Below are 18,782 nucleotides of genomic sequence, written 5' to 3'. Positions count from 1 at the left end.
TGAGTAGTATAATACTTGTATGTACTAGAGCCCTGCTATATTATCATTGAAAAGGCATGGTTTGATCCTCCTGAGTAGTATAATACTTGTGTGTACTAGAGCCCTGCTATATTGTCATTGAGGGGGCATGGTTTGACCCTCCTGAGTAGTATAATACTTGTATATACTAGAGCTCTGCTATATTGTCATTGAGGGGGCATGGTCTGTTCATTGAAGGGGCATGGTTTGACCCTCCTGGGTAGTATAATACGAGTACTTGCATATACTAGAGCCCTGCTGTATTATCATTGAAAAGGCATGGTTTGACCCTCCTGAGTAGTATAATACTTGTGTGTACTAGAGCCCTGCTATATTGTCATTGAAGGGGCATGGTTTGACTGTCCTGAGCAGTATAATACTCGTGCGTACAGATGGAGGAATTTTGCTGCACTCACGGAACCCAAATACTACCCTTTCAACAAATAAACGCTATCTGTGTAGCGGGTTGTGTTTACGTGCTAGCCACTGAAATGAAGGCGCAATAATCTTTTTAATTGAACATGTATCCCTCTATTTGAGCCATCAGACCAAGTTTGGTTAGATAAGTAAGACAATGGTATATAAGACTCATCTAAATAAATAATTGGGCGTCCTTGCTCCCCGTAATATTGTAATGCTCTGAAATATGCTATCCTTTTCTCTTGGATTTCTATTAAGAATTTTCTCTTGTTTGCTGTCCTTTGCCAAATAAACCTCAGGTCCTTTAATATCCACCTCAAACTATTCTCACAGCCCTGGAAGTGTATTTTAACCCTTAGCGCCTCCCTCAATAGTTTTTCAGCCGATATCCAATGTTTTATAATGTGAAATTGTACACAAGTCATCTCACTACACACTTATCGAGTCATCTAAATAAGTAACTGTTCTACGTCGTCGGCTATTTTTGTAGTAAAACTTGCCTTGCACTGATTACTAACCTTACATTTTTAAGCTCACCGTTTATTTGAGCCACAACTGATACACCAATTGCTGGAGCAGTTCTTTGACAAGCCTTCGACAACAGAATATTAACAGTTTGATCGTCTCTTCCGTCATAAATTTATAAACATTACTCACTATTTCGAAAATTATTCTACCTTTGAATTTTGACTTTAGCTGATCAGTAAAAACAAAGCTCCAGCAACCACCACACTCAGCATCATCACAAAACAGACTGATTTTTAGCGACTGCGATGAGTTTATTGCATCAGTACGATTTCGAGAAAGGAGGCTGTCGCCGATGAGTCATAGGAAATGTGTTTCAGGACGCAGCGCATAATGCTATCCCGCCACCCCTCCCGCCCATTACCACACACTCAAGGTTACATGTGCCGGTAAAGTCCTCGAACTGTAGATAGGTGCACCCAATTAGAAATGTACAATGGGCAACACACATTTGCAGTACATTCTGAGAAAGAAGCTGAAATACCAAAGAATTTGGCATAAACCAAAGATTTTTATCTTTATTTCTTTTTTAGATAATCAACATAAAAAATTAAACTTGACACATTAAAAAAAAATATTTGCTTTATTTAAATATATTTGGAAAATAATGAAAGTTGTTAATTGTGGGCACAAAAAAGACAATTACAGTCACTTTCAGTTAGAGTTAACTGAACAACGATTGTGAGTTGGGTAAAGATTCACCTGAACTAAAAACATTTTGTAATTGTAACTAAAAAAACCTATTTCAAATCACTAATTAATATTTAGGCCAACAGTTCTGTTCCTGACTGTTTAAGTAATCTCAACTTTATTTAGTCTACAATTGTGTTTATTAAAAGAACGGTTTATGACCTATATAAAATGCTGAAGTTGCATGTGTACAAAATTAAATTGTGGATGAAATAAAACTTAATGCTAAAGGAGATATCAACTAGTTGTCAATTTCCTGGTGTTTAGTTTATGACGACAAAGGGGTTTTTTCAAAAACTCTTATTTAACCATGATCAACTTCCAATGTTAATTCACAATTGTAGAAGCTTAGCCCAAGAAACCATTGAGTATCAGCAAGATTTACATTAAATAAATATTAATGTCTAACAAAAATTTTTTGGACTGTTTATTTTTGCTGAGAAACAAAAACAGGTGATACAATTTACAGATAAATTGTAATTGTTAAAGTGTTATTGTACTCCTCAGTTAGATAACATTGAGAAGAAAGAACTAGTATGTCCTAGCAAAACGGAGCTCCGACCCTGCATAGTAATTGTGTTTGGATGCTCGTTGCCAAGAAAAGTGGGTAGATAGATCTGGCCTCGTCATGTAGCTACAAGAATCCAGATTAATCTTTCTGCAACAATTTTTGGTGTTAAGGACATTTCAGTAGATTACACAATTACCTTTTTCCCTCCCTAAAAGACAAGTTGGAGGTATCCCAAATTTTAAATGGAATAATCCATTGAGTAATACTTTAAATTAAAGTTATTGATGAGACAACAGAAAGAAAACTCATTTCTGACCAGTCCAAAATGAGTACCATTTGGATAAAGGAAAAATTCGAATTCCAGTTGAACATGATGTTGGATGAATTCAACAAGACCTCAATTTTTCACCATTCTTCTCTCAAAAAGACCTCCATAATAGGGGTTGAACAATGGCATAACTGTTAAAAATATTTTATTTATCTATACTACCCATCGTTGAAAATGCGTAAAAATTTTAGTTTAATATTTCATAAGATACATTTGTTTCTAACATATTTTTTGTTTTGTAAAATGATGTTTTTCAAACATAGGAAGCTCTTTCTCAGACATTCGGGTTTTTAATAAAATTGTTATTTATGTTTTACACACGTATACAATAATCTGTATGGTAGGTATAAATTAAGTTAAAGTTTTCATGTTACTGACATCGGTAATGATTGATCTGTTGCAGATATACACTATTCCACTCTATAACTTTCCGAAAAGATCGTCATTAGATTTACACTGAATCTGCAGTCTGAGGAAGCATGAATTTGATGTTAAAATAGTTCAGTGAGTTATGGTTGTTAAAGATTAAACTGTGTGATGTTTACCACGTTAATTATTTTTAGTTTTGCAATTAGTTAAACAATTATATACTCTGATATAAGTGAATGAAATAGTTTGATATTCTTATTACGTTTTGGAAGGATGGTATTCATTGTGGAAGGGAAATAACCTTATTGTTGAGAATAAAAATATTCTGTGGAAATATTTGCCAAATTTAATTATGATGTACTGACCTAGGTGAGTATGATACTGTAAGTGTATTTGTGTAGTGTAAGAGTTGGTGCTTTTAGAAATGATATCTGATACTCTCAAATACTAAGAATTATTATACAGTCATACAAGCTTCCATATTTAAAGTAATGTAGAAGTATATAGAATATTGATATTTCAATCACAGATGCCCACTCAATAATATATATATATATTATTTAAACGCATATGTGACAGGTATGGCTAAATACAAAATAATTGAATCGGGAAAAGTAAGCGCTCTGTGGTGTAATGGTAGCACATTCACCCGGCAAGTGAGAGATCCGGGTTCGACTCCCGGCGGAGCAACTACTTTTTGTGATTCAATGTTTATTGAAATTAAATAAGGCTCTTGCCATTTATACAGATTAATATATATATATATATATATATATATATATATATATATATATAAAATGTCAATAAACATTGTATAAGGCTATTGCCATTTATACAATTTAATGTAAATAAAAGTCGTTTGACAGGTATTTGGTCTTCCGATCATATGTTAGTTTGCTTATTTAAACGCATATGTGACAGATATGGCCAAATACAAAATAATTGAATCGGAAAAAGTGAGCGCTTTGTGGTGTAATGGTAGCACATTCACCCCGGCAAGTGAGAGATCCGGGTTCGACTCCCGGCGGAGCAAGTACTTTTTGTGTTTCAATGTTTATTGAAATTAAATAAGTAAATAAATATATACACAGAGTAACAAATAATATCGGGTTTTTCATTTTGTCCCTAATGTGTATTTCTGGGACCAATCCATACCTGTGGTTTTCTACCCATGAAAATAACACTGAGATCAGTAATTCATTGCATTATATAGTTGATACGAGAAGTCAAGATCATTTAGTATAGAGCTGCAGTGAAGGTGTTAAAATTATATGTTTTAGGGAATAATAACAACTTAAAATAAGAAGACACACATACAACATTTTATTATTATTTAATAAAAAAACTTAAGGAAAAATAAATTTAGTTAATAATACATTTTTAAACAATAGAGAAAAATACCCAGACATCGGGAACAGCAATTCACTAAAATTAATTTTAGTTCTCTGATGTAGAAAACTAGACAGTTTAGTGAAGTGGCATAATATTCAGTTAAAATACACAAGAAATTGTATAAACTGGAGATCACACATAATCCAGCTATTGGTAATTAAATAATTAAAAATATAATTTATATAAATATTAGTCGATACAATTTAATTACTAGACATAAGACATAAAAGTGTTCTATGCAACTGTTGAATAAAATATTGTTAAGTAATATTTAAACAGTATTTATTTAAAGTAAATACAAATATTACATTTAATCATTCAAGAAAATGTCAGATATGATCCTTTCAGTTGATCTTTTGAGAATAATTACTTGTATTCATAGATAAGGCACAAATTACTTCAGTTTTTACTAAAGCAATTTAAATATCATTTAAAATTTGTAATAATATAATTAAGGTACTAGTTAAAACTTTTCATCAAAATTTAATACAGATTTAAAATACTACACTAATTAAATTATTCAAAAATTATAATAAGTTAATTCATATATCATTTAACACTTAATCAATATTTATTTGCATAATTTAATATTCTTTTCATTATGGAAACTTTGATATATTGTATTAACTTAATTTTATTATAATGTATTCATTATATTTGTTTGAATACAATTTTGAGAAATTTTCATATTTCTCAAAATGTGAAGACAACAATGTACAAGAAAATAGTGTTACAACTAAGTACGTGAAATATAATCTCTTGATTACAACACTATATAGCCTCTCGTATTTAATCATTAATTATTATTAGATGGCCAAATCACAGCTTGGGTACTTTTTATAAGATCAAAACACCTAGAAAAGTCAAATGTTGCTGTGAATTTAATTTTGTTTCAGATATTAAACACTGCTCATGGCATTATAATCTGGTAGAAATAATAACTATATGACTTCTTAAAAATCTAATCTTTGGAAGATATTCTAGCCTAACTATTAAAACATGGCACAAAGAATCCACACTTCCAGATTTACATTAATATGACTAGTCCAGTGGTTAACTAATCAACACAAAGACTAAAATAAATTTAAATTGTGCTTGGCGGCCTCTATGAAACATGAATAGACAAACTAAACACACTTTATTTGAGATCAAAAATTAATGTCGAGAAAATCTAAGTTCTTAAAAACTAACAACACATAAAAACTTATTAAACTAAACAAATCAAATTCATATTTTATTTACCATAGTTAAGAAGTGATAATTAATTATTTGCAAATCACATTGTTAAATATGTTTAATTATTTAATTAATTAAATAAAATATATTTCTCGTAACACGACTAAGGAAATTTCAAATTTCCTTAGTATCTCAAATCATTTAATTCATGAGTATAAATAAAATAAAATAAATAAAATAAAATTTAATTTAATCTCAATAATTTATGAGTATTGTAGTACTTAGTAATTACAAGTTACATATAATACAATTTTATGATTTTTATTAATGTAGATAGTAAATAAAAAACAGGAAAATAAATACTAATAATATTAAAATATAATGTTAATATCATGATTAATAAAGATACAACTTTTCTGTTATTTTGTATCTCATATTTTAAGAAACTAAAAATAAATGGAACAAACCAAACAACTTTAAACAAAAATCAATGTTTTTTTCTATTGGAACAAAGTTTTTTTAAAGTGAATGGTTTTCTTTTGATAAAAAAAGACAAAATTAAAAAGATATAGTTAAATATTCTATTACTAGTCATTATAGAGCTACTGGTGGGGTGTGTAAATATGTTTCTAAGACCATATCTAATTTTACCTGCTTCAGGTGATAATTTTTAATTATGTAAAGTGGTATTGTGTAACTCCTCTGTTACCTTAGCTCTTTTAAAGGAGTTTTAAAACAAACAAAATTATGTGAATACTATCACAGCGGATTAAATAACAAATGAGAATGGTATGACCGCCACATTCCACACCAGCAGCCCTAACTTTTATGTTAGAATCAAAACTTAATAGTAATAATATTCTATTTCTAATCCCTGAAAATTAAAGCTCTAGTATATCTTTTAATTATTAATTAAATCTTTTCTAGTATATCTTGAGTTCCTATGACATAGGAGAGGTTTAGACAGGATAATGGATAGTATAATAGAATTGTTGTGAGGATATTGTCATTTTAACAACACCATTGTCTTTTCCAACTATCCATCACCAACAACAACAAACCACAACAAAATTTGATACTTATAAACCCAACACAACTAAAACTCCTAAATTTCTGAGCCTACAATCTTGCAATGTTAAATTTCAAAGTGAAGAAGAGGAGAAGAAGGTCAATCTTATTTCGGAGAGAGTGTAAAAGACTGACTGGTTGTTCAGTTCTGAGTGTAACGGTGGAACAGAGCCTGCCAGTGCTCCGAGCGGCCAGAAGCGTAACTGGCGTCTCCGTTCTGCTTTCGAGTGTGTTCCTCACACTCCTCCAAGCTGGCCTCCCCGTTCATGAATCGGCTGCCGAAACCGGAATGGAAGCTCAGGTAGCGTTGCTGCCACATTGGGAAACTTTAGTGTGAAAGTATTAAAAGTGAAATAAGCTATATATATATAGTAATTAATAAAACTAGTAATTAATTTTCAAATATGGCTTATTATATATATATATATATATATATATATATATATATATATATATATAATAAGCCATATTTTAAAATTAATTACTAGTTTGATACAGCAAATGAAATAATTTTAGAAAATTATGTTTTTATTGTAAATTTGTACTTAAGAGAGACACATTTTTTATATTTATTGCACTCCTTTCCTTAATGGCAATGACTATTGCAACAATACTTTGAAAAATTGAAAAACTTGCTTATTTTTCAAACATATTCTTACATAATATTTACAATTGTGGTTGGTAATGTACTGAATAGATGACAAATATATTTGATATAAATTCTTTTATCAATGAATGAAATATTATTGAAGATCAATAATAATGACATATTGTCTCATGGTTAAATAGTAAATTTAATTATAAGTAAGTAATTTACTAAGCTAGAGTGTTAAAACTCCTAGCAATGTTTCAACTGCTGTAGTAATTTATTAAAGTTGTAGTTGTAGTTGCCACAAGATCTTGAAAGTATCTCCTGTCAAGTATGTATTTAGTTCAAAAATGTTTACACCACAAATAGCCCAATACAACCACAGAGAAATAAGTGAAAACATTACAGCACACAATTAACACAAAAGTATTAACAATTAATTGCGTAAACCAGTATAACTCATAAAATTGTATTTTATATGTTACAAAAAAGTAAAGTAGGAAAGTATTTTTTTTTGTGATCGGTGTCATTGTTTTTATATGATTTTACGCATATCAATTTTATCAAATGTACAGTAATATATTTACTGCCATTTATCTAATTTTAAGAAACAGTATATCAGTATTTTTTTGCATTAGCAGAGATATATTTCTTGTTTTTTACATTGCTTTAATCATTAAATATGAAACAAGACACTAAGGAACACAATTTTAATACATATAAAAAGATTTCTTGTATTTTTGTCACTAAGTAGAGTGTAATAGAGTACTACCTCAAAAAGTTAAAACCATAGTTTCAAAATAGAAACATAACATAAACAGATTTAAAGTGAGGAAAATTTCTTTTAACTCACATCCTCCCAGGTAATATTGTAACTTGGAATACTGAAGTCCATTTAACACACGATAGGTACCATGATACACAGAGTGTTCCAAATGTGTGCACACTGAAGTTATCTTGGAAACTATTAGAGATACAACAAAGATTAAATGGACTTGAAAATCCTGCTTGTCTTGAAAAATTTTCATTATAATATTTAAAAAAATAGAAGAAATTTCCTGCAAAAACGTTTCAATATAGCTGCTAATAAGAGAGCTGTGGTAGTTTGAAATTTTTGATGAAAAACCGTTGTTTTAGTGAACAACGCAACCAATAATCAACTTGAACACATTAATTTGTTTGGTCTTGTTATTACGCACAACTTTATCTCTGCTGTAACTTGTATAGATTCCAAGATCCCTTCAATGTACAAAAAACTTAGAACACATGATGTATGTTTTCTGTGTTGATGTTTATTTTGTTCTTATAGCCCTATTTATAATTTTTAATTTCCTGAAGATGGTTTAAGCCAAAATATAGAAATTATTTTATATCTTCCTATTTATTATTAAAGATTTAGATATAATTTCTATAAACATTGAATCGCAAAAAGTACTTGCTCCGCCGGGACTCGAACCCGGATCTCTCACTTGCCGGGTGAATGTGCTACTATTACACCACAGAGCCCTCACTTTTATACGATTCAATTATTTTGTATATATCCTACTGGTATATATATATATCTCAGTAGGATAATATGGGTTATCAAGACTCTTAGAAAATAATGTTTAAAATCTTTATTTAAAGAAATTTTTTCATAATTTCATCATATAGTTAGAATTATGTTCTTATTATAATATACATTGTTAAAATTACAGACTAATAAGTTACTAAAAACAGACGATTCCCCAAGTAAATCTAGCAATTCTACTCTTACCTGTAAGTTTTTGATGAAAACCCCATCTGCAATGATCTTTGTAGCAATCCGCAAGGCCTTGCCGAATGCATCAATAGTAGCTACATAGGACACGGCCAAGTCCTTCAGGTCTAGTGAGTCTGGCCTCAGTTTCACACCAATGTTGATTCCTCCTGGTTGTAAGCCTCCCTATAAAACAGTTATAGGTTGTACAGATATTTCCTGACGAATTGATCAACCTATCAACTGATCTGTTGAACATCTATTGATCTGTGGTTGTTCAATACTTACGTTCTCAATGACAGCTTTGATGAGCTCAGTGGTCTCTGACAGTGGAGGAGGAGAAGTGATGGATGTTGCATCAACAGACCCAAGCATACCATATCTGAAAAAGCAATGTTGTAGCCATTGTTAATTGTATGTTTTGTATATAACAGTTAATTATTATATTACTGTTATTTTTTACAGTAAAAGTTTACAAGGATGTTTGTAAACCAAATATTTATAAATTAAAATCTCTTTAATCTGACTGTCAATTACTTTAATAGTTTTGGTCAAGACACGGTTTAAATAATTCATTTTCAATATAAGTTTACATAAACAAATCAAAAGATATGAAAATTGTAAGTATTTTTTTTTAGATATTTGTAATTATTGAAATCATATCTAATTCAGATCACATTAAACTTTTATTTTGTACATACAAATATATATATAAAAAATTATGTATATTATACGGTATTTTCTAATACGGTTTAATGCAGTATTTAGAAGTATTTATTGTTTATGAAACTCCTTTTATTTTCACAAAAGATAATACACAAGAGAACAGTAGTTTCAGAGTACTATAATAAATAACCATTGAATATAGAGTTACAACAGAAAATAATGTTTTAATATAGTTAAATATTTCATATATCCTTGATATTAGCAGGGCCATTCAAATGGTGAGGGGAGTGAATGGGACGGCTGTCCTGGACACCACAGTTATAGGCTGAGGGACAGGACACTATAGTTTCTTTTCTGAAGCAGGAACATTATAATAATACAGCTACAGTCTACAATTACTTGTATTATAATATGGAATTGTAATAACAATATGTTCCTTAGTTAATTGATTGTTAAAATGTTATTAAATCAAGAAATTATAATTTTATCATTAAAGAAAATGGTAAAGAAATCATTCTATAAACAATCCTACACAGTTCATGTGTCTTGGTGTTTCAAGAATTTACCTTTTAGTAGCTTTTCTTCTCCATAACTGTGTTTTATTCATTATAACCTTAGATTAATTGATTTTGTTATTATTGTTATCTTATTTCAGAAGTAGTTATTTATTATTTAGAGTAATTTTAAAATATGCAGTTAGAGTAAATTTTACCAAGAAATATTTGTAAGAAATAATTTTCTAAATATTGATGCCAAAACACTCAACATTCTTACGATTGATGATGAGCATATAGGTGTGAAAATGATATTTTAAACAATAGATACAGATTACTTAGGTAAGATATCAATGTGAATTTATAGTTTTATATTTATGTTGGTGGGCAGGGGGCCTTTGGTTTGCTTCTTCAACCTAAGGAACATCTCCAAATATTAATAACAAATATAATGTTTCCTTGGATATAACATAGCAAACTAAATTATTTTAAATCTTATAAACATCAAATTATTATTTTTGTTATGGGCTCTGTTAATTTTGAAGGGCAGATACCACTTTATCCTATCACAATAAACAAAATGTTTAAGCCTTTTAATTACAAAATTAAACCAATTAATTTTTTAAACTTAATATGACCAACTGAAGAAACATTTAGTCCATTAACATTGTTCTTAAACTCTAATTTAGGACAAAGTAAATGTCTTCATCGTGTAGTGAGCTTCTTAATGTCTTTTATAAGTTTTATTATAACTTGTGACATAAAGAATGAGCTGATGCTTCTAGTCATCAAGTGAGACTATCCTCAAATTTTCTCATATTCAGGAACCAGTGTTCATTAAAAATTAAGGGACAAAATAATAGATCATGGTCTAAAGATCAATTCAGATAGTTAGTTCAATAATTGAGAAAGAGAACTTCACAAAATATTTCCCGTTCATATATGAAACTACTCCAACTCACGCAGAAGCCAAGATGAGCTGGTGGCCTGGCTTGGAGCTTATTTTGAATTGGCGGTCAAGTCCGTACTGCTTGAGGAAGCAGATGGCACTGGTGGTGTCATAGTCGTAGTGGTAGTATGTTTTTTGGTCACCGTAGTAGTGGGCCTGGCCAGCCGGATAGTTGGTGTAGAAGTCTTCGTAGTTCGGCTCAAACAACAACTGGCCCCGATAGCCTAGTCTCTCTTTGTAGTCTGAAAAGTAACAAGTTGAGTATTACTTCAAAGCTGTATATTTTCAAGAAGAGTTTTTGTAATCTTATTATATATTGGTTATTTTAAGGTAACAAAAAAGTAATTAATAAAATAAACTAACTAATAAATTGAAAATAATAACAAAAGCCTATTTCATACTGGAAAGTTTTACTTGAAATTTATTTAAAGAGAATTCCTATTGATGTTTTCATTAAATTATATGACTGTCTTATGAGTATTTTTGTCCCTTACGTATTTTAGTGAACTTTTAATTTTTTCACGCAAGTTGTAATAATAGTTTCAAAAAATTACTGCAGTTTCTGTAAATGAAACCCCTTCAGTGAAAATAAAATTTTCAAAGGCAAAAACAAAACATGATACAGTTTCTCCAAAAAGTATTCAACCTCCAGCTACACCTCGAATTTGGAAATTTGTTTCACTGTAATACCATAAATTACGAGACTGTTAAAACATGCATGTACATCAATGAACTAAAACTATCATTCAGATGTTGTGAAGCTTTGAAGTATCAGGAGTGATATTTTGCATAACAATTTACAAAAAACTGTGTTTTGTGACTTCAAAATTTGTTTCCGGGTGCTGAGAAACCAAAAGGATTATATGGTTGAATTGAAATCTTACAAGAAACTAGAGTTAAAGAAAAACAACCCAGATGTATGGAAAAGAATTACAACACATTTCCCATAGCAAAAGTAATCTTGGATGAAGAATATTTCTAACTTTCAAACAGAATGATTTATATTCTGTGATTAAATCGTTTGGTTACAGTAAAATGCAATGTTCGCATATGCAGTTCCGGGTTGGAGTCACACCAACATCAAGTGATGGAGGTAACTAGAAGGTTACCTTTTTTGTTACCTAATTCCTTAACTGTGAATCTGTTTCTGTACAGTCTTGCTCTAAACGTAATTTAAGGTCTAATACTCAACAAAACCTTGTATTTTGTTGATATAATTTAAATCATAAGATATGAACGTTTTAAAGTAAATGCAAATGTGCAACTGCAACCAAATATAATTGTGAAAGAACATATGATACAGTACCAGCAGCCATTTTGAGAAGACGTGCGTAGTTGCGCAACTGCCGTGTGTGGTCGGTATTCAACGTTGAGCTGTAGCCCTCTTTGACGCCACGGAAAAGGAAGCTCTCAGCGCCAAGCTTATGAGCCACTTCCAGTGCCTTCTTTATCTGCGCGCCAGCGTAACTGATCACCTGCGCTTCAGAGCTTGTCAGCGCACCGTTATTGTACCTGCAACAGTGTGTTGTGATTCTTTTTTGGACGTAAAGGACTATTATGTTAAATATGGTATAGTAATTAAGTACTATATAAGGCTAAATGTTTTCAAACCAATTTAAGTTTAATTTGCAAGTGTCATTAGTTTGTAATAGCCTTAGTGTTCATCGCGCAATTGTCACTTCCAAAACTGTCATCGCTAAACTCGTTTCGTGTCTAGGAACAAATATTACATGTTGCTAGATGTGGTAAATGTGTCAAGGCTGTAGCAACTGAACAAATTACCTTTTGCACATACTACGGCTTGGTTACAGTTACGTATAGGCCCTAATAAACTAAAACTTATTTATTGTACAGTAATTCCTTTCTACTAATCTAAAGTCATTTTCAATTAATACAATTTTATATTGAATTTAAAATGTATAGGCGCCAAATTATAGTGTAGAGATGCGTCATGTACAGTACCTTGAGTTGTAATGGAGATTAGCTGCAAACCACAAAGGTTTGATTCCATGTCGATGCTGCAACTCGTTTACAAACTCCACGCTCTCGTCCAAATTATGATTGGTCTCTTCCAGAGTGTCACCTTCTGGGGCCAAGTCCCGATCCCAGACCGTCCAATATTTCACTCCTGCATTAAAAAAAATTCAATTGATTATAAAACGTAGTTTTTATTTGTAATAACCCTACAATCAGAGAAATTAAAACATTCATGACCATCATGGGGACAACCCAGGTATGACATATTCTATTGGTAGCCGTAGTTATGTTGACTAAGAATGAACTGAAACTGACTTAGCTGGTGAGATATAATATGGAATGTTGTATTGAGAAGTGTCTCGTGAACTGCAGCTTTCGGTGGGTCACATGAACAGTGTTTCACGAGATATTCCACGTTCTTGTCGATGTTTGACCAATAACGGCGAACAAGCAGTTTCAAGTTTTTCCTGCTCAGGTACGTTTCGTGCAGATCGTCTATAATCCTGAATCAAAGACTATAAGGAATATAACTGTGAACTCCTCGGAACAATACTTTTTCAACCAATTTGAACTCAGAATCTAACTAGTTGCTTAGAAGGTCATGTAAATTCCTTGGGGTCTCTAAATCTTCCCGCTTCACATATCTGCGATTTTATGGATTAAAATTTGAAAAAACTTTTTATAGAACAAATTTGATTGAACTCTGCTTTTTCCTTCATCTAACCTGTTTTCTTCATCGGTAAGGTCAATATTTTGGAGAGCAGCTCGTGACAAACGGTCAAGAATTTTCTACACCTCTCTTCGGAAGTATAAAAAAACAGGCATGCAAATATCACTGTCAAATAGTCTTATTGTAACTAAATATACAATGCACTGGATGATTGTCTGTCTCAGATTGGAATGTAGTCCTAAATAAATATTAATAAAAAAATGAGAGATATCAATAATAATTCTCAGTACTACTGGCATAATTGACTACAGGCTCTGTGTCTGAGCAAGTGTGAAGTGTAAGCGATGGATCTCTCTTCCCCCTGGATTTTGTGGCTGAGGACATTAGCTAAGCCACAGGTGATGCACCTGTGGTAAGGACCAATGATAATATGTGATCTGTAGGATCGAGTACCCAGTCAAGACAGAGTTCTATGTTAATTTCATGCAACGAGTGCCATAGAAGGATGTGAGAGTTACATACATATAAATTGGGATACATCAGATAAGAAAAAATAATATTATAAGAAAAAACCTAAAAAACATTTCAAACGCGGAGGATTCCTTAATAGTTTAAATTTCGCTTAAAATTGTGATTATTTTGTCGAATTCTACAGCCTGGTCCAGGTATATGATCGTCTTTTGGAGGAATTAACACCTCTGCTGATTCATGTGCAGGCCAAAGTTGTATAGATTATGAAGGCATGCTTGAAGATTGGTAGGATATTCCTCTACTGCTGAACTATGATGTATTTATGTTTGGAAACCCAAGGTTTATAAAAGTATTTCTTTGCATCTTCGTATTTATCTTGAATCTTCATGTTTCGTCTTGATTTCAAAACTGGGGTATCTGATACGTGTATTCCACGGTGAGATGAGATCTTGGAGGAAAAAAAAAAATAAGTTTGAAATGTTTTGACGATGTTTTGCTGCTCAGTTTTTACTTAATCTCAGCTATAATTATTTTTCCAAAAGTGTTTTATCTAATTCAAGGACTTTCGTGAAGTCATCAGTTTTTAATGATTTAACATAATATCATAGTGAACTTTATCATTCCAATAACATTTATCATCTAAAAAGTCACCTCATGGCTAACCTCAATTTCTAAATAACAGCAATCATCGTCTGCTACAAAGAGTAATCCCAGTAAAACACTCCACGCCAGTTTCTTCCTTAGTCACAGCCTTCTTAATCTGTGTCCATTGCACTTACTAGTACTATGTACAAGAAACATTATTACTCATATCGAAGAACGCCAGGTATTAACGAATCTGAGCAAGACGCTACAGTACAAGAAGAAAGTATGACGCGTGAAAACGACGTTAACGCAAAAATTGAAAATTCTGTATGTCCCTTATGTGATAATGTGGTCCAAGACACAGAAGACGCAGTGTTGTGCGAGGGTCAATGCTTCACCTGGTATCATGTTTTGTGTATGGGCATGATGGATGATCATTACGAAAATTTGTGCAATGGTTTAAATGGATATTCAGTTTGGTTGTGCCCACACTGTACCGCCGGACACTACTACAATCACCAAATTACCAAAAAAAAAACTAGGAAGCTTCCCAAGTCCAAACACACAGCATAATCTTAATAGAACACTAGATGACATTATTGAGTCCGATCTAAAAAAACTTAGATTGTATAAATAACGACGATGAGAACTCTTTGAAAATCGCAGCTGAACTAGGCACTGCCCTCTTACACGAAAACTCTGAATTAAAAAAGGAAAATGGAAAATTGTCTGCAACTATTCTAAGTTTGGAAGCTAAACTGGAAAGTGTAGTGGAAGAAAACGAACGTCTTAACAAGGCCCATGAAGAGCTACATCAACTAATAAGTGAAAAGGACCGCCAGTTACAAAAAGAAATCAGCCTACGGAAAAAAGAACAAGAAATGTATGTGGACTATGATAATGAGCAGTCTTTGACCATCTTCAAGTTTAGAGGAAAAATATAGATGCCTTAAAACTAGAAATTTTCCAAGAAAAAGTCTGAATATGTTGAAAATGACCCAGTAAAATGTTCAGTCCAATCTCAATGTGAAATAATAAAACAATCAAGCAATGATATAAGTGATGGCCTTTTCTCCTGTGGATTCAATGCACTCAAACGAACAATAGAAAGGCTTGATTTAAGAGTTAGAGATCTTGAAGAAGAAAAATCCATCTCTGCTACTATGAAGACATGTGTCGCCCCTGTACCAGAAAAATTGGTTGAATTCACACCAAGCCTGGTTTTTCTTCTCTAGATCAAACCTGTTGGAAACCTCAATCGACTCCACCAGTTGGTGCGCAACCATTGAAACCCGATGAAACAATAGAAGAGTTTTTTGAAGCAAAATATTCAAAAAATTATAGAGTCTGTAATCCGGCAAATCGAACTAACCGAAGCTTATCTCCTGGCAACCCGACTGTGGATGCGGATGAAGACGGCTCACCAACACAGAATCCAAATCCCCATTTTTTATGCAACACTTCAACAGCGAAAGCCCTGTGGAAAATCCCTCAAAGAAGCAGATTATTCATCAATTCCAAACTAAAGCTCAGCAAAGTCTAACAATATTTCATCAGAATGTCGACCGAATCAATAAACAAAGTTGACCAACTCAATCATCTTCTTAGTTCATTACAGCCAGCTATTTTGGTTATAACTGAGCATGGGCAGTCAATGGAAAAGTTGGCAAAAACCTGTCTCCTGAACTACACTTTAGCAGCTTCTTTTAGTAGAGAACACAACTTGAAAGGCGGTTGTTGCAATATTTTATGCAAACGGTCTAGACATTGAGGTAGAGAATTTGAATGTTGATTCATTGAGTGTGCCTCTTGTCTGTGAAATTGCAGCAGTTAAGATTTCCTGGTCTAGTAGAAAAGAACATTTACATATCCTTGGCACCTACCTACCTCCGAGTAATAGTTTGGAGAAAACCTCCGAGGCCTTTGAGGTTCTATCTAGTGCCCTGGAATCATTGTCTGTGAAAAACTCACCGGTAATGTTAGTCGGAGACATTAACATTGATGGCCTGAAATCTTCAAGGCAAAAATCGGAGTTCAACGAACTGCTGGCAGAATATGACATGCAAGATCTTACTACCACCCACAAGGATAACGGCAACCTCATCCACTTCCATCGATACAGTGTGTTCAATACTTACGACTTATTCCTGATATCAATGTTTCAGGTGCTGAAAACAGGAATTTCTGACCATACAGGCCAGCTTTCAGAGGTCAATTTCAAAGTCGCCACTGTCAATCCAACTTCTTCGGTTCGGCGCCACCTCAACACTGAGAACTTGTCCAATTTGAAAGCACACCTGAGTTGTGTAGCATGGGACACAGTATATGAAGCATGCGATCTAGAAAGCTCATACAACAGCTTTATTGGCATAATTGCAACGGCTCTTGACGCCACGTGCCCTCTCAAGAAATCACGTGATAGAAATGGCAAACGAAAATTTCATTCTTACGATAAAGAAAACAAGACGTTTTGAAGACCCAATTTCTTGATGCTCAGGAAGCCTATGTTCTCAGTGGAAGTCAGGCTGACAAACGCCATACGTCCGATCTAAAAAAGCTTTACGATATGAAGCTGAAACAACTCAGAAAAGATGCAAATGCTAAGCTCATTCAAAGAAGCAGAAAATAAAAGTCAAGCGATTTGGAAATCTATAAATTTAGAAAGGACTAGAAAGATTCAGGACACAAAACACAAAGGCTCAGAATTGATGGTACAATTGTTTACAGAATCCGAAGCGCTTGCAAATCATTTCAATGAGTATTTTTCTACTAGCTGACAAAAACATTGAATGAAAAGCAAACAGGACATCTATACAAAGTGCATGTACAACCCCCTGATGTAGAGTTTCCACTGACCGTTTTATCCCCAACTAATGTAGAAGAGATGAGTGAGATTATTCGACAGCTAAAACCAAAAAGATCTGCTGGGCTTGATGAGATCTCCTCACAAATATTGAAAAAACTGCAGTGACGAGCTAGTAGCTCCGTTAGTCCATATCACAAAACTTATCCTTCAAGCTCGGTGAATTTCCAAGCAAGTTGAAAGTTTCCAGAGCGGTTCCTCTGCATAAAAAGGGTCCTAAAGAAGATGTCGGCAATTTCAGGCCTATATCCCTAATCTCAATCTTTCTCAAAAGTTATTGAGAAGATAGTCCTCAGGCGAATGTTTGATCACATGTCTCGAAATCACCTTCAAACCGATCGACAACATGGATTTTTAAGGAGGAGGTCGACTTTAACTGCACTGACGGACATGGTTGAGCATATCATCGATAAAATTGAAGATAGGGATACGGTCACTGGCATCTTTCTTGACATGACCAAGGCATTCGACTGCCTTGGCCATGATCTGATTCTGGAGAAGCTTAGTTTTATTGGGCTTCAAGAACACTGCGCTGAGATGGATTTCCAACTATCTTCAAGGTTAGAGAGCAGTTGGTGGAGCTGGACGATGTGCGGAATAATTGCAAGTCGAAAATCAGATCCGGTCTTCTCCCGATGTCACGGGGTGTGCCCCAGGGATCGGTCCTTGGACCGTTCTTTTCATCCTCTTTACTAACGGACCTTCCAGGATTTCTCAACAACCATTGCTACACAGTCATGTACGCAGACGACTCTGTTCTCTTGACATCTGGAAGCTCAGCGGAATCTCTTGAGAAGATTACTGCAGCAGCAACGACTTAATTTTTAATGAGTCAAAAAACTAAGCAGCTTACCTTTGGAAGCATAAAGGATGAAATTGCTCCACTTCCAGATCTGCTTGCTGTGAATAACACAAAACATCTTGGAGTTGTGCTGGATGATCGTCTCTCCTGGCAAGACCATTTAGACCATCTCTGTCGAAAGCTTAGCAGTTCTCTTTTTACATTGAGAAGAGTCAAGTCTACTAGCACTCAAGACGCTGTACTGGTGGCTTATCACGCCCTATTTGAAAGTCATCTGAGATATGGAGTTGCTGTTTGGGGTCTGCTGCCCACACTCATCTGGAGCGAGTATTGATAATAATACAGAAGAAAGCTTATGAAGATCATGTTTGGTGTGGGATGGCGTGATAGGCTGTAAAGAAGTATTCAGAGCACATAATCTGTTAAACGGTTATTAGTCTCTACATTGTCGAATCCATTGTTCTGGCCTCTACCAAAGCTT

General features: G+C 33.1%; 2 protein-coding genes across 5 annotated transcripts in view; one reads left to right on the top strand and one right to left on the bottom strand.

Annotated features, from left to right (window-relative positions):
- Nucleotides 1–3,195, top strand: part of LOC124353867 (uridine-cytidine kinase-like 1) — a 53,808-nt gene extending 50,613 nt beyond the window's left edge. For all 4 annotated transcript variants that reach the window (XM_046803900.1, XM_046803898.1, XM_046803899.1 and 1 more), the window contains one exon: nt 2,896–3,195. In XM_046803900.1, coding sequence (XP_046659856.1) covers nt 2,896–2,952 — 57 coding nt within the window. In that variant the 3' untranslated portion in view covers nt 2,953–3,195. The remainder of the gene's footprint in view (nt 1–2,895) is intronic.
- A 980-nt stretch (nt 3,196–4,175) lies between these two features.
- The window catches only part of LOC124353866 (xylose isomerase-like), a 28,408-nt gene continuing 13,801 nt past the window's right edge, over nt 4,176–18,782 (bottom strand). The window contains exons 4-9 of the mRNA XM_046803897.1: nt 12,896–13,061; nt 12,240–12,445; nt 10,947–11,175; nt 9,113–9,206; nt 8,843–9,010; nt 4,176–6,807 (exon numbers count right to left, since the gene is read on the bottom strand). Coding sequence (XP_046659853.1) covers nt 6,640–6,807; nt 8,843–9,010; nt 9,113–9,206; nt 10,947–11,175; nt 12,240–12,445; nt 12,896–13,061 — 1,031 coding nt within the window. The 3' untranslated portion in view covers nt 4,176–6,639. The remainder of the gene's footprint in view (nt 6,808–8,842; nt 9,011–9,112; nt 9,207–10,946; nt 11,176–12,239; nt 12,446–12,895; nt 13,062–18,782) is intronic.

Source organism: Homalodisca vitripennis, chromosome 2 (assembly GCF_021130785.1).
Source record: "Homalodisca vitripennis isolate AUS2020 chromosome 2, UT_GWSS_2.1, whole genome shotgun sequence".
NCBI classification, from domain to species: Eukaryota; Metazoa; Arthropoda; class Insecta; order Hemiptera; family Cicadellidae; genus Homalodisca; species Homalodisca vitripennis.
The sequence above is the reverse complement of the archived record's forward strand: the minus strand, read 5'-3'. Positions and strand labels throughout refer to the sequence as shown.